General features: G+C 35.6%; 2 protein-coding genes and 1 pseudogene across 3 annotated transcripts; 1 reads left to right on the top strand and 2 right to left on the bottom strand.

Moving 5' to 3' along the window:
* Positions 1–4601: 4601 nt before the first annotated feature.
* Positions 4602–5839, top strand: LOC148252873 (putative G-type lectin S-receptor-like serine/threonine-protein kinase At1g61610 pseudogene; annotated as a pseudogene).
* A 119-nt stretch (positions 5840–5958) lies between these two features.
* On the bottom strand, positions 5959–12578 carry EDE1 (ENDOSPERM DEFECTIVE protein (DUF566)). The gene is made up of 6 exons (XM_022046430.2): positions 11605–12578; positions 7211–7330; positions 6806–6922; positions 6635–6724; positions 6354–6461; positions 5959–6236 (listed from the first exon to the last, which is right to left on the bottom strand). The coding sequence occupies exons 1-6, from the start codon at positions 12478–12480 to the stop codon at positions 6168–6170; spliced, it is 1380 nt and encodes a 459-aa protein (XP_021902122.2). The 5' UTR covers positions 12481–12578; the 3' UTR covers positions 5959–6167.
* Positions 12579–13046: 468 nt separating this feature from the next.
* On the bottom strand, positions 13047–22330 carry LOC110817764 (chaperone protein dnaJ GFA2, mitochondrial). Of its 2 annotated transcripts, XM_022046432.2 has the most exons (18): positions 21620–22311; positions 21388–21484; positions 21098–21172; positions 20931–21016; positions 20670–20753; positions 20281–20319; positions 19698–19805; positions 18641–18685; positions 18476–18563; positions 18249–18313; positions 17528–17602; positions 16369–16441; positions 15813–15904; positions 15643–15714; positions 14989–15045; positions 14850–14898; positions 13545–13611; positions 13047–13424 (listed from the first exon to the last, which is right to left on the bottom strand). In XM_022046432.2, the coding sequence occupies exons 1-18, from the start codon at positions 21704–21706 to the stop codon at positions 13328–13330; spliced, it is 1356 nt and encodes a 451-aa protein (XP_021902124.2). In that variant the 5' UTR covers positions 21707–22311; the 3' UTR covers positions 13047–13327. The 2 variants fall into 2 exon arrangements, with proteins under 2 accessions (XP_021902124.2, XP_021902125.2); XM_022046433.2 differs by lacking the exon at positions 17528–17602 and having other exon boundaries at positions 21620–22330.
* Between the last annotated feature and the right edge of the window lie 102 nt (positions 22331–22432).

Raw genomic sequence — 22432 nt, forward strand, 5'->3', positions numbered from 1 at the left:
GTTTAAAAGGAATAGTTCACGTGTAGCGGGGACCCCTATGGATTCCCATGGATACTAGTAGGCTGGTGAAAAATGAGAAACTATGATAGTCAGTTATTGTTAACGAATATGGGTTTATGATGTGTTTTATGCTATTGATTATGCATGAAATTGTAATTTGTATGATGTTGTTATCTTTATAGGTTGTTTTCACAAGTTCTCCAAAGATAAGAAAAAAGGTAAGTGGTTTTATTTTAAATAATTGTATTGGTTTAAAATTTGTGCTCCATTAGTTGTTATTGATTTTCTACCAACATTTGCTTATCTGACGGTGATATAGTGTGATGTCCTTACTGGGCTAGTGTAACTCATTCCTTATTTAACTATTTCAAATTAGGAGGATCTGGTTCCTGAGCTCGATCCACAAGAAGACGGCGAGTAAATGCTAGATGCTTTATAGTTTCCATTATTTTTCTCACTTTTTCGTATTTCTTTTAGAAAACTTATTCCGTGATATTATTCAGTACTTTTAAGTTATTGTGTAAGGGACGTTAACTTTAATCTTTTATTTCGTTTCCGCACTCAGATTATTATATGCATTTTTTTTTAATTTTCGGGTTCGTTATAAATATAATAATAACAATAATATGAACAAAACCCCATGAAATAAAATATTAATAATAATTGAATTCATGGAAGCTTATTTTATAAGGAGTTGTTTTAACCTAATTCATCATTTTCAATAAAGAAATCATAACATAAAGTTTAATTATGAATAAACCTAATAGTAAAAATAAAAAGGGTTAATTATAATAATTACAATATTTTAAAATCTATTTACTTAATTAAAAATTGTGTAATGTGTAATTTAGGATTTATTAGGTTGACCAAAAATCGTCCAAAGCACTAAGATTTTCCTGCGTTGGTTAATTATTTAATGAAACGTGTCACCTTCCAAAATCTACTCCTTAAAATTGACTCATTAACTGCTTCTTTTGTCATTATTATTTTTAATTAATTATTAATCTATGTGTTCCACGTGTAAATTGATTTTATACTATAAGGTCTTATATACCATAATAATTTAATAATACAATATGGTATTTATATCGGCCAACAACATGGGTGTGGTCCAAATTTGTCAAAGTTGATAGCCATGTGCCAGTTTCAGCCTCCATGTGAAGACTACTCAAATCTATCTTCAACATATATATATACATATATGTTTTTATGACTTCACATATTATATCATATAATAAGTATTGTAAGATACTAATGTCATGAATATTTAAATTTCATTGAAATCACATAATTTGTTCTATTTTAAACATGTTATTAATTGTGAAAAACCATTCTCCGGTTACAACAAAGGGAGGAAGGAGAGAGGGGGATGAACAGTAAAAAGTAAGAAGGCTGCAAGTGTCCAGAATAGCTTCGATAAGTTTCAGAGAACTCTCTCTTTTGCTAACTTTTAGAGATAAAAGAATCCATGGCTATTTTTCAACTGCATGTGTTTGATGAATTTTCTTGACCTTCCCTCACCAAACCATGTTTTTCTTCTTTTAAAACTCTTCCAGATTTTGATTAGTCAACAAAGACACACCCCGTTAGGCAATTTGCTGGATTTTCCCCATCGAAACAAATTCTTTTCGGTGGTTTAGAATTCCAGCAAACTAACCCATTTCAACTTGCAAAACTTTCCCAGTCTTACTTCTCTTCCTCAAATAACATACCACTCGCAGATTTTTCTTACCAATTTTTCTTATCTTCTCCCGGGTTTTTCTTGTTTTTTTTTTCCCCTTTTCTATCATCTTCACATGAGTCTTTGTTTTTTTTATGTGAAAGGTTTAATGGCTAAGAAGAAAACCCAGTTGGGTTTTGCTTTCAGTTTGTTTCTTCACTTGTTTCTTGCTCAGTTTTGCCATGGAGTTGATACAATCACAAAGGGAGATTCAATGAGAGATGGTGGCTCTGTGACTTTGGCATCTCCTAATGAATTATTTGAGCTTAAATTCTTTAGTCCCCAGAATTCTAATCTTCGATATCTGGGTATTAAGTATTTCAATATTGAACCAGAAACAATTGTATGGGTTGCCGATTTCTGATCAAAGAGGAGTTTCGACGATTGGGAACGATGGTAACCTCGTGCTGTCTGATGGGAATAACAACATGGTTTGGTCAACAAATGTGACAAGTTCTAATCAAACTGTAACACCCAAAAATTTTATTTTTGGTGGAATTAAAAATTAATAAATATAAATTTTTGTAATTTTATTTTGTATTATTATATTTTGTTTCATTTAATTTAAAATAAAAAAATGAAATAAAATATAAAAAAGATTTAATTGAAAATAATTTTAAAAAAAATGGGTGAAAATTTAGGTTCTGAATGTATTTTTGAAATAAAAATCGAAAAACAGGAGTCAAAACGCAATTTTGAGAAGTTTCGCCACGTCAGACACTGAGTCAGCAGCCCTGACCAACCAGGACACGCCAAGTGGCAGAGGCGCTGACGCGGGGGATCTGCGTGCGCGCGATCGAACGGCTGAGGTCCGTTTCTACGCGCACGGACGACCTGGATGCGCTCCCTCCCAAACGCAATCGAACGGCCAGATTCAAAGTGATCGGACGGCCCAGAGTGAATCGTGATGGACGGTCCATATTGGATTCCGATGAACGGTCTAGATTCACTCTCTATTTAATCGCGATCGGACGGTTCAAATAAAACCCGATGGACGGCCCATATAAAAAATGGATAGGTATAAATAACCCTCATCCGCTCCAAACCCTAACCCTAACCCCCAGAACCCCTCGCCGGAGAAGACGACCCAGCCGCTGGGAAGCTGATCACCGCCACCTGCCACCGCATCGGAACGTTTTTCGACCGCCAAAAAAGGTAAAAACTTTTCCTTTTGCATGAAATTCAATTTGAAGCTCACCCATAGTCAAATCGGAGTGAAAAGACTGGCCAATTGGCCGGAAAATACCAGCAAAACTCGACGGCGCCGCCGCAAGAAATTTCACAAATTGCCTTCGATGAGGCTCTTCCCGATTTCCGTTTCGCGTAATTTTTCTACCGTTGTGATCACCGTTTTCTTCTCTATAAGTTGACATAAGCAAAACACCCAACTGCAACATGAGCTGGAGGAGCCGCCGCATTGGAGAGCCCTGCCGCCGGTGAGTTTTAGTTTTTTGTATTTTTTTGGCCAACTGAGTCCCTTTAACGTATTTGCTCGCAGGAATTGATGCAAAATCGGCCAAATTCGGACGAAAACGGTTGATTCAAGGCGATCACCGCCGCAGGTAACGACGCCATCGCCGGAGCACGGCGGAGCCGCCGTGCCGGATTTTTGAAATTGGCCGAGTGGGCCATGAGACTGATTTTAGATTTATTTGTAACATTTGTAAGTACTATAAGCGCGTTTCAATTCCCGGAGAAAAATTCAGAAAACTCAGAGATCGCCCGTATGCGCAATAAACCGTTTAGCTTTTCGGTGTCAAATCAAATAAGAATTTCCTCGCCATATTCGCTATCATAGAATTGAAATTCAAATAAATAATAATACGATATTTTGTAAAAATTAAATAAATGTGCATAATTAATTACGGATTGTTAATGGATCCCGAACCGAAAATTGTTTTCTGTTGATTTATTTTACAGTATAAAAGTATGATAGTATTTGATTTATCTATTTTATGGTTTAAATGCATGTATTGTTGTCTTACCTGACTACTGCTTGACTTAGAATTTGAGACATGATTGCATTACCTGATGCATGTTTATTTATTTATTTGATTATATTTGATTTGGTAATGGAGACTAAAGAAAAACAGGAAAGTTGTTTGATCAAATAAACAAATGGAACGACAGTCTTACTAAATATCCTGAGAGATGGTGGATGGATCGGGTATATAAGGAATCCTACTGTAAACGTTGTCTCATACCGAATGGGGTATGGAGACTTGATAATTTGGTGCTCATACCAAACGGGGTATGGGGACGGCCCGCTTCACCCTCATATCGGACGGGGTATTGAAGTTTAATGTTTTGGCGCTCATACTGGACGGGGTATGGGAACGGCCATGTAATTGAAGTTGTTAAAAGAAAGGGTTCACGTGTAGCGGGGACATCCCTATGAATTCTCATGGATATTAGTAAGCTGGTGAAAATAGAAACAATTATGATTGAGTTTATTGTTAATGGATATGAATTATGATATGTTCTATATTACCGATTGTTCATGAAGTTATGATCTGTATGGTATTATTGTTCTTATAGGTTGTTTTCATAAATTCCACTATGGTACATGAACGGTAAATGATTTTATTTTTAATAAATGTATTGGTTTAAATTTTATACTCCATTAGTGGTTTTCGATTTTATATCAACATTTGTTTCTGTGATGATGATATAATGTGATATCCTTACTGCATTAGTATAACTCATCCTTTATTTAATCATTTCAGATCAAGATAATTAGGTTCTAGAGCCCGATCTGTAAGAAGATTGCGAGTAGATGATAGATATTTTTTATTTTTCATTTGTTATCCTTATTTCTCGTGTTTCTTTTAAAGAATAAATTTCGTAATGTTATTCAGTTCTTTTAACTTATTGTGTAAGAAATGTAAATTTTAACCTTTTATTTCGCATCTTCACTTAAATTATTATATATTTCCTTTTGGAGATTTCCGGAGCTGTTACACAAACAACATAGTAGCCAAGCTCATGGGGACTGGGAATTTGGTTTTGTCAAGCACAGCTAGTCTTGATGATGTCAACAAGGCTCATAGGCAGAGCTTTAACGATGCAACAGACACTTATTTGCCAGGTATGAAAGTTAGGGCCAGCCCAGAAATGGTGGTGAACCGTGCATTCATTTCCTGGAAATCTGCCAGTGACCCAGCTCCTGGTAACTTTACCTTGGGACTTGACACAGATGGAGCTCCCCAGATTGTGATATGGAAGGGACAGACAAGGAGATGGAGAAGTGGGCCATGGAATTCTGCAATTTTTACAGGAGTCCCCAACATGACTTCCTTGACAAATTTTAGATTTGGTTTTAAGCTTTCTCCACCTGAGGCAGATGGGAGCACATTTTTCACCTATGTGCCCGCAGACAGTTCTGATTTGTTGCGATTTTGGATTCTGTGGGATGGAAGGGAAGAGCAGATAAGGTGGGATAAGGAGAACAAGAGGTGGGTTGTGATGCAGGAACAGCCTGCTAATGAATGTGAACTTTATAACCATTGTGGGAATTTTGGTGTATGCAATTTTGAAGCATCGGATTTGAAGAGGTGTAGTTGTTTAGACGGGTATCAACCTAAGTTTCCAAATCAATGGAGTGCAAGGAATTGGTCAGGTGGGTGTGAGAGGAAAACACCATTTCAGTGTCAGAGGAATGGAAGTATAGCAGGTGGGGAAGATGGATTTAGAGGGTTAAAATCCTTGAAGATGCCCGATTTTGAAACTGTGGTGCCACTGCAAAGTTCAGAAACTTGTAGGGAAAAGTGTTTGATGAATTGCTCATGTAATGCTTATGCAGAAATTAGTGGGATTGGTTGCATGATCTGGACCAAGGACTTGATTCTGAATTAGGTAAACCAAACTGATTCTTTTCCCACTGTGGCTGCTGTTATTGTTGTTCATGATATGTCTGGAATCTTGGTTACTGATAATTTTTGGCATTACAAAAAAAAAATCAGTTAATGTTCTTAGGACAAGATTTTCCTCCTGTAGGGCATTGTTGAGAGCAGAATTCAGTAACTTGAATTGCAATCAATTTTTGGATACATCTTCCGAATCCGTATAATTATAATTATCTTCTCCTTTCTCTCTATCCGTCTTCTTTTGTTTCTTCAATCGAAGCAGAAATTTACTTGGATACATCTTCTGCATCTGATCCTCAGAATTTGTATTTATGAACTACAGATTCTCTCAGATGGAGAGAAATCTTATAGGTAAGTTATATTTGGAATAAATGGATGTATTTTGTGGTATTTACTTTAGATTTCATCAACTAAATGAATTTTACAAAAAAAAATATCACTTGTTCCAAACTTAATCCAAATAAATCAAATCATTTTCATGGCCAATGAAACAAAAAGAAAAAAAGAAATGAACTATTTTGCACATGAAATATTTTGAAGATGAAATTTTATATCAATCAAGAATGTAGTATAGCAATTAATTATTGCTTAATGTCTGGACAGCTCCGATGAAATTGAATAAGCTGGCTCCTTAAGCTGCATTCTTCCACCTGACCAAACAGCAACCAGAGTGATGACAGGCAAAGGCCATAGAAGATTATTTCAACTGAGCTGAATACTTGTAATATGAACATTGCAAAAGATTTTCACAAATTCTGAGGACAAACCTGTAAAGCATACGTCTGAGATAATAGATCTCCACATTCTTGGATCTCAACTCTTTGTCCCCCAATCACCCTTGCAAGTTCCGAAATCAATTTTTCTACCTCTTCAGCCTGCATTTAACAAGCAATTTTCTTATGAAGTCAACGAGTGATTGGCTGTTTGGCTACTGATCAATGACAAGTTTCCAAATTGTGGGAGGCTCAAGCTCAACTTTGGTAGACATGTCTATGGCAAGTCTGTTTTCCTTTCTCATGAAAAATGGTTTGTTTCAGAAAAGACATACCTTTGGCACAAAGTTTTGAATGTGTAAAAGAATTGTTTCCATCACCTTCACTGCTGAATTTAGTGCCTCCCCTACATCTCCTATATCAACCTGCAAAGAAGCATCATCCCTTATTGGAGCATCTCAAGGGTGGCTAGCATCATGCTCAGAACAATATTACAAATAGAATACCTTGATATTTGAACTGAATGGGAGCCGAGTTGAGACATTCGACAAAGCTTGAATTGTTTCTGATAAAGAATGTGAATAATCCCCTTCAAGCGTGGACCAGTCTTCCAGAGACCACATCTATACTCAACGATGCAAGCCTTATATAAGTTTTTTTTTAAAAATGTTATATTGCAAAATAAGATCTTCAATTAAGTTTGTGATATGCCAAGAGAGGGAAGTTAGATCAATTCACACAACCAGCGAGTGCATCTATACGTGTTCGCATAACTTTATCTTACAACTAACAATGAAAGAAAACCCATATGGCCAATGCAACCAAAAATATTCAAATGGCACATTGTACAAATAGAGAACTTATAGAATTTAAAGGTTTAAATTTCAGGCGTGCAGATAAGATAGCCTTACTTGAGCTTTAAGTATTGTTGATAAAGTGATTGTTCTCTGTAAAGATCTAAGTTCAATTCGTTTCCTCTGAACAGAAGCATGTAAATCTGACATCTTCAGTCCAAGCGAGTAAAGTGCTCTCTGCAGGGAAATTAGACAATGATAAAAATAGAAGACAAGATCCAGAATAGTATGAAATAAGAAAGAGAGACAGGAAAGCAGAGAGGAAGTAGTAACAATTAACAAAAGCAACAGCATAATCTCATCAAATCACTCAGATATCTAAGCCAAATTAGTTTTTGTACTGCTGCTGTGCCACTGTGTGAATGTTCTCCTTGGCATTTTCATTTTATCAGTCATGTGAAAGAATGAAATTGCTGTAACAAAAAAAATTAATTGCAAATTTTCAGAATGAATGGAAAGGGTAGTACAACCAAGATCTGGGAAACTATAGACACCAGACTTGCCCTTATTCTTGTGAACAGCAGCAGTACACATACCTTTCCCAGCACTCAAGGTATTGGTGGCCGACAGGGAAGCCTTAACCAGCCAACACCAGACCTCTGTTTTGCACTGAAGAATGCAGAAAATACAGTTCAAGAGGACCTTTAGGATGATGGAGCTGGGGTTATATGGCATGATCTTGGGAAACATACTGAATGAAGAGACACACAACCCAGGGTCCTTCAACTTTAAAAAGATGCAAATTATCTTAACAAAGGATGGAAAACCAGTGATCATTCAAGGAGTAAAAGGTGAAGGATTACTGACGCAGGCACTAGGTAAAGGGCACTAGGTAAAGGGCACTAGGTAAAGGACGGGGAAGATGGCTCCTAAAGGCACAACAAGGAGGGGAAGACACATACTCCATTCAATACAAAACCCAACCAGGAAAGGCTCAGGAGGGAGTTAATGATAACGAGGAGTTTTGTTACCTATAATCGGCAAATACCGAGAAATTTTTTAGGAACCCAACTAATGTACTCCATTCAATACAAAACCCAACCAAGAAAGGCTCAGGAGGGGGTTAATGATAATGAGGAATTATTGTTACCTATAATCAGCAAATACCAAGGAATTTTTGAGGAACCCCAATTCCTTACCACCAAGAAGAGAGCAAGACCACTCCATTCCTCTAATGCCAGGAAAGGTTTAGGAGGTGGTTAATGATAACGAGGAGTTATTTGTTACTTATAATCGGCAAATATCAAGGAATTTTTGAGGAACCCAATTCCTTACCACCAAGAAGAGAGCAAGACCATTCCATTCCTCTAATGGCAGAGGCACCACCCATGACCTTATAGGCACCCTTATCTTTAAAAGACAAAAATTAAGAAGTCGTCGCCAAGATGCTGGACAGGTCCATCATTCAACCCAGCCACAGCCCATTTGCCTCTCCACTGCTCTTAGTTAAAAAGAAAGATGGCTCTTGGGTGTTATGCATTGACTACACACAGTTAAACTCAATTACAGTAAAAAATAAGTTTCTCATGCCTGTGATTGATGATGACACCTTCCGGACGAATTACATAAAGCCACGATCTTTTTTAAAGATAGACTTGTCATCAGATTATAACCAGATCAGGATGAGCTCCAAAGACGTGCGCAAGACAGCAAGACAGCCTTCCATGCACACAATGACTATTTCAAGGCCATTTGACTTGACTAAATGCACCAACCACATCTCAGTCCTTGATGAATCAAATTTTCCAACCTTACATAAGAAGGTTTGTATTAGTATTCTTTGATGTCATTTTGATTTATAGTAGGACAATAGAACAACACCAGGAACACCTAGAAAAAGTATTTCAGATGCTGAAATAACATAAGCTATTTGCACACAAATCCAAGTGCTGCTTTCGGAGAAAACAAGTTGAATACTTAGGGCATGTCATCACAGGAGAAGGTGTAAAGACAAACCCTTCGAAAAGTGAAACTATGGTCACCTGGCTGAGAGCAACCATAGTTAAGGGATTGAGGGGATTTCGGCCTTGACCAGATATTACAAGAAATTTGTGAAGAAGTATGGAACCATCAGCCAACCCTTGACAGAATTACTCAAGAGTGATGCCTTCCAATGGAATGAATAAGTCGAGGAGGACTTCTAAGAACTCAAAATAACAATGACCAGCACCCCTGTCCTCGCCCTGCCCAATTTTACAGACCTTTATGGTGGAGGTAGACGTTTGCAACATAGGGATAGAGACAATTCTATCACAAGTGGGGAGATCAATAACATTCTTGAATAAATCCTTGAGCTCCAAGGATCAAGCCTATCCGCATATGAGAAAGAGTTTCTTGCAATCCTCGTGGCAGTCACCAAGCGGAGACATTATCTTGAAGGGTTGTATTCATCACTAAGGCTGACCAACAAAGCATTAAACACCTCTTAGAGCAATGAGTCCAGACCCTTGTGCAAGTCAAGGAGATGGTGAAATTGACTCAACTACAAGATTGTGCACAAAAAAAGGGATTGAAAACAGAGAGCAGATATCTTGTCCAAAAGAGAGGTGTATGAAAGGAGGAGAATTATACATGGTAGCCTCAGCAGTTGTTTCCATTTGAATGCAGGAGATTCACCAATCATACCAGGGGAAAAAATGGCCTAAAACCTCCTTCATAACTAATGTTGGTTTCTCTTCCCAATGCTCATGTGCATGCTAGCAAGGAGTACTGAGGCATAAAGATCGCCTGTTTGTAGGGGAGAAAACACAAGTAAGGGAAAAGCTGCCAAAACACCATCTTAAGTCACCCTTAGGAGGGCATTCGGGAGTAAGGGACACCTATAGCAAGTTAAAGCAAGGATTCTACTGGCCTAAAATGAAGTAGCAGGTAGAAGAACGGATACAAAATGTTAGGTATGCAAACAGTGTAAAGCTTACTCAGGGTTACGAGGCAGGTTTGGCCTGATGTAAAAATGGATTCTATAGAGCACTTTCTCAAGTCAAAAGACAAGGACACCATCCTGGTCATGGTAGACCGGTTCACCAAGGATGACCACTTTTTAGCCCTGTCACACCCTTTTACTACTCAAACCATCGTCCTAGTCTTCTTAGATCAAGTTTACAAGCTCTATAGAATGCTGAGTCCTATTGTCACTGACAGAGATAAGGTATTTAAGAATTTCTTTCTAATTGTTCTTTTATTTAGCTTATGTAGATGATTAAATTGGTCTTGTAGACCCTCTTGAAACCAACTTCCAAAGACTTAGTACCACAATCCTCTCCAGAAGCTAAATTCGTGCAACAAGCCGAGTAATGTTGCTAAGTAAAATATTTGAAAATATGTGCGAATATCAAGAAGAGCCGATAAAATATATTGTGACAACAAGTCAATTGTTGCAATCATAAAGGCATTTCCACAACCAAACAAAGTATATGGCGATAGAATATTACTTCATACGAGAAGTAATTACAAAGAAAAACATCAAACTCAAGTATTGGTAGACTAAAGAACAAGTAATGGATATCTTCCAAGAGCATTATCGTGAGAAAGGTTCAAGTATTGTGGAAGATGCTTGGAGTTGCAAAAAGGCCCATTAACTACTGAATTAACAAGACCCTTTGAGTTATACTAAAATATTCTATAAGAATATTAAAAACTTAGAATTTTCTAGAAAAATCTAGAAAATGATAGAAGATCCTATAAGATAAAAGGAAATTCTCGTAGATAATAAAAGAAAAATGACAGAAGATGTAGCACAAGTGTAAAAGATGGAGGAATAATCTAGAAGATAGTGGGAAGGTGTGGAAAAGGGAAAAACCTAGAGGGAAGACTCTAGATTCTTACTAACAAACCTAGATATACAAATAAATGCCTTTTTCGTATTTGTCAAGAAATGAAGAGCACAATTACTTTCTACACAGTCTCTATATCTTAAAACATATCAATCCCCAATAAATAAATTTAACAAATATAACTATAAAACCATCATATACTTAACTGCTTACAATTCACAAAATCTTTTCACTCTATTTTTCAATTATAAATTTCATATCTCCAAAATTATTACTAGTATCAAGCAAACTCTTAACATTTCTTATCGATCCATTCTGATGCAGAGATTTGATGCTCCAGCATGCTAAATCTTAGTACCCTTATGCTCACCGAATTATCGACTATTATGACCAACCTTTTGCCACAAGCCATAATTGTTAAGGTCACATTTAGTTTAATTCCTGTTCTACTAATACTTAAACCTAATAAACATACTTTACAAATTACAATCCAACTTTCTTTCTCCTCAGCCTAATAACATAAAACAATATACAGAACCTCACTAAAATGGATTCAAGACAAAACAATACCACCTTACCAATTGGATCATTATCCTCAGTACCCAAATAAAAAGTAACAACTAAAAACTGAAGACCCTTTACTTCAACTTTTGGTTCATAATATAGCCATTGACTAACCTGGGCATCACGCTTTTGAGCGCACATAGCAGTCTCCGCCTTTGCATTGGCGTATCTCCACAGCAGGTAATGATTGTAGAGCAATTTTAGAGAATGCACATCTTCTTGATGGGAAGAAATTTTCTTCGCCTTCCTTGTATCTGTGGTCAACTTTGCAGGAGGGGGAACTGGAGGCAGATCAGTCTTGAGAGGTTTTACGGGATGAAAGAGCGAAGGTTCACAAGTAGAAAATGGAGAATTGAGAGAACGAGAGAAAGGAGAAGCCGAGAATTTCAACGAGTTGGAACTGGAAACAATTGGCAACATATCCGCGCTGAGATCACTACCACTATTTCTTTGATTCCCGTCTTGAATTGCAGCAGACGACGCTGACATCCCACTGGATTGCAGTAATTTTGCAGCGGCGGTGGGGGTAGCAGTGACACGGTGGTTGGTTCTTAGTCTTGAGAATGGCATTCGATCGACACTGTTGAGCATAGGCGTATCAGGTCTCAAGGCTCTGCCGGCGGTATTATCCTTGAGAGTCTTACCGCCGGCACGCTGCTGATTTTTCTTCTGGGTGGCTAATTGGAAGGGGGAATCCAAGCTCCGAGCCGTTTCATTGAGCCTGTTCTCGTCCGATTCCATTTCTAAACTCCGTCTTTGCCTCTGGACAGAAATTGAGCGGTGTAGTTGCTGCTGTTGTTGTTGCTGTTTGTGGAAAGGAGACTTCGAGCCCAACAGATGAAGATCACCGGCGGAGGAAGAAGAAGATGAAGAAGACGAGACGGGAGACATAAACCTAGAACTCACTTCTCTCACCCTTGGCCGCCGAGTAGGAGGGGGCGGAGCCGGTGGAGTTGGGGAACACGGATTCTCGCGTGCTACCTCGGCCATTGATAAAATTGATCTGAGAATTCCTAATCGAATTGAATCCGTCTTTTTTGTTGTTGGACTTGATCTCTAGGTTTCTCCACCTATGATACCCTGGAGCAGAAACGTTTAGAAGTAGAAAACTAGCCGTTGGGGTTGGGCACAAGATGTAACGGTCGTATTTTTTAAAAAATAGAAACAGGATGCAGGAACGAGCGTTGGGAATAATATATAAGGTAAAAGAAAACGAAAATATGATATTACCAAATCATATGTTCTTTTTATTTAAGTAAAAATAAATAAATATTTTTGTTAGCTAATTATAGTTTTTAAATTAAATTTCATAAAATTTGCCCTTGTGAAACCAAAATTTTCTAATATAAAAATTAAAAAAAAACAATAAATAAAAATTAACTTCTAAAAATTAACTTTACGAAGAAATTAAGTGTTATTGTTGTTACCTAAATAACGGCATTTCAGATTGCAGTCCATTTTCCTCCCCTCCTGCTCTTATATTCCGAAAGTAGGAAATTTTATATGAAATAAAAATAAATAAATATTATTCAAATTCAAACTAAAAAAATCTTAAATGAACTTAATTTTATCAAATTATATAACAATTTTATCTTCTCCCAGATAATAATATAAATGTTAATTTACAATAGAACGAGAGAAATTTATTAGAAAGCGAGTCGATTGGCAATGCTACGATATATGTTACGCCAGACCCAATACAGTTTTTAAGTTCCAAAACAATTTTTGCACCCCAAATTTCCAAAGCAGATGCTCATTACAGAAGCTAACTGCTTCTCTTCTCTGTTCCTTCTTTTTTCCTAATCCATCTTCTAAACCATTTTGGTTTCTTTGGTGTTTATTTAGATAATCCGGCAGCTGCATGCTTATCAGTTTCTTCTTGCTCTTCTTTTGCGAACTCTTCAATCAATTCTCGCTGTCTCTGTGTCAGATTCCTGAAACAGATTTTTTAAAAAAAAAAAACAAGGAGAAACAACAGACAATATAGTAAAGATTTCCCAATGGATGCAGAGATGGGCTGTGCATTCAGCAAGATTTCAGAAGAGAAAACGTACGTAGGGATGCCGACACTGAAGTGCACATATTGATCCCCGAACGACATGCCATTCCTTGCTCTAATCCCTATCAAAAACAACCATAATTAAGCCTATTTAGTTGCCTACCATTTTCCCGTAGTTGCATTAGTTGGTGAAAATAGAAAATGAAATTGTGTGTCAGTTCACAGGAAGACATTCTCGGTACACGTCAATGTCCATATAGTAAAAAGTGTTATGTTCACTAGTTATTCAAATTCAAGCATAAAAGATGCATAAGAGAGAAACAACCAAGAAGATCTATAGTATATCATTCACATTATTATAGCTGAGATAGGGCTCAATGTGACTGGTGCACCCAAATCCTACTTTGCAAAGCATGCCCTACTATAAGACGATATAAAGATATGCTTTGAAGTTAAATCAATAAGAAGGCATGTTGTCGCGTGTTCATTGCTATCGCTACCAAAGACTAACATACCCATTTGCCAAAATAAAGGAACCTGACAGAGTACAAGCAGAGAGACATTACAATGTCTTAAGAATCAATTGAGAATGTGTTTGGAATAAATGAGCTATTTTTGTAGCATTTATATGTAAATATGTACTTCCTTCCACTATGAAATAATGAAAATTTAACTATAGGAAGATTAAATTCAACTCCAAATAAAATTCAAGATGGACCGGGACAACGCACTTCAAATTTCATCAAAATTTATAGAAATTTAGAATATATTAGTTTAACTCAACTTGAATTTTCTGGAGTAGAATTTTTATTACCTCATTTTATTTTGAAAAAGAATTTTTGTTATCTCATAATTAAGCATAATAATACATTTCTAAATAAATTCCAATTGAAGTAATTCATTTGTTCCAAGATTTTTGTTATCTTCTAGGTAAACTGTATGTAAATTTTCAAATGAATTTCACAAAAAATTTTTATTTGTTCCAAACAAAATCTTAATGAAGGAAATTCTAGGAAACCAAGAACAATCTTCCAATTCATTAGCATTCTACTTTAGTTCATTCGCTCAAAGCGTTGCACCACAGAAAAAATTGTCATAACCCAAAATCTATCTTCAGAAACTGAGAAGGCACTGAACTTCCAAACTCTAATCATGTTCATGTCCCTGACTTCCACCGGTCTTTTCACAACGGATCTCTCTAGTTAAAGACATAAAGATAGATGTATAATTTCTTTCTTTCAAGCAAGAAAATATAGTTTATTTAAATACCAACTTTGTAAAAACCACATGAAATAGAAATCTATAGCTAAGAACATGACATGACTGTACAGAAAAATATTATCTGAAACAGACGACTTACCTTTACTCCTGAGGACTACTTTCTGACCTGGTTGAGTACCAGGGGTGACCTGCAGAGGGAAAATAAATTATTTCAGTAAACTACTCTACAAATACCAACCATAAACCAATTTATTAAATATATGAAATTTATAGAAAACCTTTACTACAACATCACCAGTGAGAGTCGGAACTTGGACAGTTCCACCCAGAATTGCCTGCACAGGGAACATGTATGTCCATTAGTTCCAGTAAAGAATATTGACCATTGCTATAATCAATCATATTGAAGTCAGCGTGCAGATGCAAAGATTATAGGAACAAGATAGGACGGCTTCCTTTGATATGAAAAACTGTTGTTCAGTTTTCATTTTCTATAACCATTCATGCCTTCTTAACAGCTATTCCCGTATATGCTTAAAATTAAACCATGTGTAATCGTGGAAAATGAAAATACTAATTGGAAATAAAAATAAAAACTTGACAATTTTGAAAACAATAAAAAAATATTTTTAGTGTTCTCGAGAAATATGTTGCCATACATGCACGTTCTACAATGGATGTTTTTATCTATAAACATATGCTTATAAAATGAAAGTTACAAAATATTTTGATATAACAAATGGAGCCAATATCTCTAATTAAAAAGATACAAAGAATAACCAGATAAAAATAATTTTCTGTTATTTAAGGTAACAAAACAAAACATTTGGGGAAGAGTTATAAATCCCGGATTACACACAACTGATCAAAGATATGCAAATCTGACACAATGTCTTTCTTGAGCCATAATAATCATACAAAGATTAGGTTACCTGAGTGAAACCCAAAACAGTATCTACATGAGTGTCAGCACCTTCTCTACGGAAGATGGGATCTTCACGGACCTTCAACAGTAAATATTAAGTTTCAAATTTTGAAAATGATTTCAAAGGAATATGAAAAATAAAGGGGCTGTATCAATACATATACATAATCAAGTAACCTTGATGGTAATATATAGGTCACCAGGTTGACTTCCACCAGGATCTGCTCCACCAGATCTATTAACCTTTATTGTATCATTGTTATCAATTCCTGACGATGAGATATAGCTCAGTCTGACGAACTAAATACAAGTGGCTCTAGTTTCAAACTTACCTTCAAATAACAACAGTTCGTACTAATGGATAAAAGGAAAAAATAAAGAAGCTTTTTCTAGAGATTTCTACTCCAATGGATTAGTTCGAATAAACCATCCCCTAAATAAAAGCACTTCAAAGGATGCAGTGGATCATTTAGGAAGACAAATTTTTTTTTTTGAAATAAATCATTTAGGATGACAAATGACTATTTAAAATGGCAGCATGGCAATAACCATGAAAACAAGACAGCATGAAGCAATTTCTAAAAGACTGAAAATCGAGTAGAAACAAAATGAGACCAAAAAGAAAACGAGCACTGGACATGGACATGTGACAGGTGGGCAACAAGATGAGGTCACGGCATAGCATAATCAAATGTGATAACATACACAAAGATAAAATGTGCAATCACCAAACCTGGTTTGATATCCAGTTTAACTGACTTCTGTCCTCTCACTACTTTAGCTCCCTTGCACGACATGCAGATGCTCTGATCCCAAAAAAAAAACAGAGTTTGAAACAAACATCACTGACTAGATAATATTCATGGCTACCTATGCAAAAAAATTTCAGGAAGGGCATCTTAAGTTTCACAATACATATGTCTGATTTCAGTCCTAAAGTTCTAATCTGGAATATGAAGCTAAGAAACTTGCAAACATCTGTCCAGAATCATGTCTCACAAACATGATAAATACAGCTCCAAACGCTCTTCAGGCCTAGAAGTAAGCAGCTGAATAAGGAGGCAACCACTATCACTGTTAAAGGAGAGGGAAGCTTCTTTGTGAGTAAACTATACAATTGCACCATCACACAATAACTCCAAGTTCTTTCATCTAAAATGAAAAGGGTGTAAGATAAGAGGTAAAAAGAGGAGAATGCTCTGCAAAACTTGACTTGTACTTAAATCAAGGCAATAAAAAATAAAATAAAGTTCCAAAATGTAAGACCAGTGACTTCCAAACTGCAGCTTTTCTAATTACTCACCAAAAGACAGAAGCATTTCTTCAGCATTAGAAAATAACAGAAAGGTTTATAACCACTGACCAGAATCACGTTTCTGAACTTATCCCCAAAACAGTTCAAACATTCTATTTTTTTCTCATGGAAAAAGATGAAGCAATAAGTGCATGCGTGTGAATGAACATGCATGCAAAACAGGTGGCTGGCCCTATATGCAAAAACTTTATCATCTATAGCATTAATACAATAATCATAATATATTTCTTACTAAAGTTCTTAAAATCTCTAGAAATGCATTTTCATTTCCCATTGGGTTTAAATTAGAGAACGGAACACCTTAGACACACAATAGAAAGGCTGTAAATACCAAAGCTACAAGCACAAGAGACAGCAACGTGTCTCCAACCAACAAGACAAATAATGAATACCATCCACCAAATGATAATAGATTCTGTGGCGGAAAATATACGAGAGAGAGATAGAAAGGAAAGGAGAAGGAAAGAAAAAAATAGTTGACAAAGGCACTAATTAAGGTCATACTCTAAGCTTGAGAAAAAAATGAATGTTGATGCGATAAGCTGATAATAGGCAGAAATTTAGATGCATAACATACTGATACAACTTGACCAGTTCCACCGCACTTATGACACGTGCTCTGAAAACTAAACATGCCTCTTTTCATGGTTGTCTGCAACATATGATAATGAGTACAAATTATTTGCACAGTTCAATAATAAGCCAATTTGTGCATATGCGTACATTGGTAGAAAAAGAAACATATCTACATCCATGTAGAGAAAAAAATACCTGTAAATAAAATGATGATAAGTGCATTTTAAGACGATAACAAATAATAACAGTATTTAAAAGATAATTTTTTTTGCATGTATTATCAGAAAGAGTCATGTCTTTACTAATCAACACTAAGTAACTAGAGAAAAGAAAGCCTCTAAAGAGAATGATTACAAGTGGCAGTCTAAGGTGATAACAAATAATAATATATAAAAGAGTTTAATATATTATTCCAAAGAGTTAAATCTTTTGTTAGCTAATACTATGTAACTAATTTTTTCTTTTTCAATAAATAGTTGTTTCTCATCCGAAAGAAGAAAAAACTAAATAGACGAGAAGCATATCTGGATTTATTGATTCAATACTATGTAACCCAATACTCTTGCAGCATGACAAAATAGCAACCCAAAGAGAAGCCGAGCATACTATCCTATTTAATTTCTACAACACACACACACACACACACACACAAAACTGCGCATGTTTCAGCATGTGCGTATTGTTATAATTATATTAGTACAAACATAAACAAGAATACTGACCATCCCAAGGCCATTGCAGTTCCAGCATTGCTCGCGTTTGGCACCAGGTGGGATCCCCTGCCCGCCTGCAGAAAAGAAAGAACAATAAACACATTAAAGTTCTAAAAATAAAAGATCATTTAGTCATATACCAGAACAAGTTCAACCCCATCAATTTAATATTAAAATTGGTAAAGAAGATGGAAAGAAAAGCCCAAAAGGTTCTACCATTAAAATAACATCCTTACCACAAGCTTGACAAGGCACCTCTGTTTGAAATGAAATAGTTTTGTTGCATCCTTGAACAGCTTCCATGAAAGATAACTCAATCAAAACCTACATAACCAAAAAAATAGAGGTAAAATCATCTCTAAACTAAAAGAACGTACAGATGGTAAGAAATTGATGATGACCTTTACATCCTGGCCACCAATATCACGCCTGAACATATTGAAGATCTGAGCAACATCATGGACAGGAAAGCAACTCATTAGACTTCAAAACAAGATTAACGTTCCCAAAAGCATAAATGGCCCATGCATCCTATTAAATTGAGAGTATTGTTGTCAAACTAGACTCCAGTGCAGAAAACAAGATGCAAAAGCAGCACTAGAGCAACTCATAATTTTCTATCAAGAAAATCACAATAAGATATGTCTGTCACATTGTGATATGTTAAGAGCTCTTTACACAAGAAGGGAAGAAAAAAAGATTTCTTACCATCTCTGCACCTCCGTCTCCAAACGGACAACATTCCAGTGTTCTTTATAAAAAGCGGAAAAAATGACATGACCACGAAAGGAGAAATACGAATAGATATTGACTTTGTCTCCGATTAGATTCCATGCCCCTGTGGATTGTTATCAAACGAGAACTCTGTTCTTGATAAATCACTCTTAGTTTATCTCCCAACTTTTCCATCATAAAGAAGTTTTTTCTTTCTCCTACGGTTTGGGGACAAGAGGTGTTTAAAGAAGAGGCTGCATCTGTATCTGTGTGGTTCTAATAATTCCAGAGGAAAGTATAGCTGATAGTTTTTTTTGAAAGGAGAAGCAATAAGCATACTAACTTCCTTCTATTGTTTGTTAACCTTTCATTTACAGGCAAGAAAAGGGAAAAAATCATGCATTTTTGCCTCAGCTCAAAGGCATTACAACTAACTATACCATGAACTCAGCAATTCTCGGTATCTTCTATTAGTAAACAAACTTCTGACACATTTTCAACAAATCATTTTTCCTTGCTATACTGAACTTTTTTTAGAACAACTTCAAGCTTTCGAATCTTAGAGCAACTGAAGAAGTTTTGCATGACTTAACATATTGACTTAACATACATCTTCTAGCATGATTTTTCCTATCATTTTTTTCCCACAAATAAATGACCAATAAAGCACAGAAGAAAAGATAAACCATAGCATAATAACATAAAATAAGATCCGCAATACGATGCTAAAGAAGAAGCTATTACATCATTATTTAGATTACTGAAGATATCAAATGGATTAAATCCAGCACCAAATCCTGAGTCATTAGGGAAGCCACTGCCGGCATTCTGTTCAAATGTTTCATGGCCAACCTGTAAGATTGTGAACAAAACCAAATTTCAACACAACTGATATGGAAATTACATCAACGAACAAACAAGGGAAAGAGAAACAACTAAACAAAGAAAAGATAAAAGTAGGTCTTCTCCACCATATGACTAATAGATAGAGAATTAAAGGGAGCATGCATAAGTATAGATCACAAACAAGAGATGCATGGCCTTGACGTCAACCCACCCATAGATTATATATTTTGCTAATTCCTATGACTTTATATTATATAATAAAATACAACCGATAGGAACAGAGATAAAAGCAACTAGATATAGCTTTTGAGCCTCCAAAAACTTGCTAAACACAGAAAGTACAGTTCGTAGTTTTCTCTTAAAGTTAAACTAAAGACCTTAAATTGATTTGAAATGGGCCTAACAGATTTGAAACCAATAGATAGACCATTATGCAAGATTTGGTTGACTTGGTTGACTTAAAGTAAACTATTTGTCATACCTGATCATAAAGTTCACGCTTCTCCTTATCCTTCAAGACCTACAGGACAAGAAGCAAAAATCCTTCAACACAGAGTAAATAAATCATAGAACAAGCTTATAAACACATTTAGATAAACCCACACTAGGAGTGTGCTATTTTAATTGAAAACTTTTGTGCATAATGATTTTAATGCAAGTTTGTAACAATTTTCTGATCGAAAGTTTCTGATGATTTATACAAAATTTTAATTGTAGATTAAATTGGCAATGTGAAAAAATTCTTTTGATCCTAACAAATCTATTTTCTTTTTTTTTGTTTCTCTCTTGTTCTCTAAAAGAACAAAAGAAATTATCAAACACAAACTGCTGTATCACCACATATGACTATTTCAAAAAAAAAAGTATCACCTCATATGCCTTTGAGACTTCTTGAAACCTCTTCTCAGCTTCAGGATCATCTTTATTCATATCCGGATGAAGTTGTTTTGCGAGCTGCAGAAAAATATAGAAAAGAAAATCAGGAAACAAAAAGCAGTAGAGGCAGAAAAAAAGATAAAAGAGAATCCTAGCTGAATAAATCATCACAAACTGGGACACTGGTTATAACGAAACATTTCCACAGATACAAGGTATATGTTGAGATAAAAGGAAATGCTGTAATAAACTCACCCCATAATAGGCCTTCTTGATTTCACCTTCACTGGCATTTTTGCTAACCCCAAGTATATCATAATAATCCCTTGCCAACGCGAAAGCTGAAACAAATGGTTAAAACATATGATAACAAGGGAACTTAGTTGAAGAAACAAGAAGTTGGAAAAGAACATGAGAAATACCAGTACAGTGAATTGACCTTGTCACACCCGAATTTGCACTAAAAAACCATAATGGTAGCCAGTTTCTATGGTTAGCTGCATTTCAACACAAAACTAAAGAAAGTTTATCCTATGCTAGTAGTATCAAATGCAGATTAAACAATCAGATAAATTTTCAATTTTAAAAATCCACTTCACCAACAATAGAACAGAAAAGTTAATTATAATACTCTTTCCTTTTTCTTCATTTTCTCAAGCCAAAAAGACAAAAGAAAATGGGAACCACAACTAGGAATCATAAATAACTTCACCATTTTTTGGTTCGTAACTCCCAGAAACTCTGCGCGAGCTGCTGCAAAACCCAGTGCTAAATCCCCGCAAGCTCCTTCCAGTTACTGCTCTATATAGCTGAACTCAAGTGAACAACAAGAAAAAAAAACCAAGTAAATACAATTGTACAACAAAAATATTAAACAAGCGCCTAAACCCCATATAAATGTGTGTGTGTGTGTGTGTGTGTAGAAGAAAAAGAAAGAACATTACTAAATTTCTGGAATCTTCAATAAGACGCAAAGAGAAAGCGTGACAAGCCATCCAGTGAAGGAACCTGATGCCACTAGAAGGAACCATTTGCGAGCAGCTTTGTTTCTTCTAATTTACCTTCCGTTCGTAGAGGACTTCCTTAAGCGCGGGAGTGCATACCAAACCCACAGACATCCCATTTTTATTCCCAACCTTCATATAGAAATGACACCAAATCGAGATTCCTATTTACAGCCAAAAACGCGCAACGTTATCCATCTCCTGATTAACTTAGCTAGGTAATCAAAGATGGATTATTGCCGCACAAACCAAGAATTGTTTAGAGAAGATCAATTAACTTCAGACTTTAAATTGGAACAAGTAATAACCCTAAATTTCAACTTAAAAACTCATTTATATCCTCTAATAGATTATTCTTCATATCATAAACTCGATCACTCAATAAGATAGAGCAAACCAGAAAAGAAACAAAATCAACTTCTACGAGAAAAAAAAAAAAAAAAATCTTCTAACAACTCCAAATTTGAGTTACTGCAATAAGCATGGAGAGCGAGAGAGACAGAAGGATAGCAACAAAATGATACTGGAAACGAATGAGAACGAAAATATTTAACATTGTTATATATGATTGAATTCTGCATCATTATGACTATAATCAGAGTTGTATTTTTATAAAATTTTATATGAAAATTATATTTTATTGTATCATGTGTATTATTAATTAAAAATATATATAAATTAAAATTCAAAAACACTCTCGTTCTTCAAAAATATAATAGCAATTAACTGGCATGACTTTGAAATATTATAATT

The sequence above is a fragment of the Carica papaya genome, chromosome 7 (genome assembly GCF_054855325.1).
Source record: "Carica papaya isolate Zhongbai chromosome 7, ASM5485532v1, whole genome shotgun sequence".
Classification (NCBI taxonomy): domain Eukaryota; kingdom Viridiplantae; phylum Streptophyta; class Magnoliopsida; order Brassicales; family Caricaceae; genus Carica; species Carica papaya.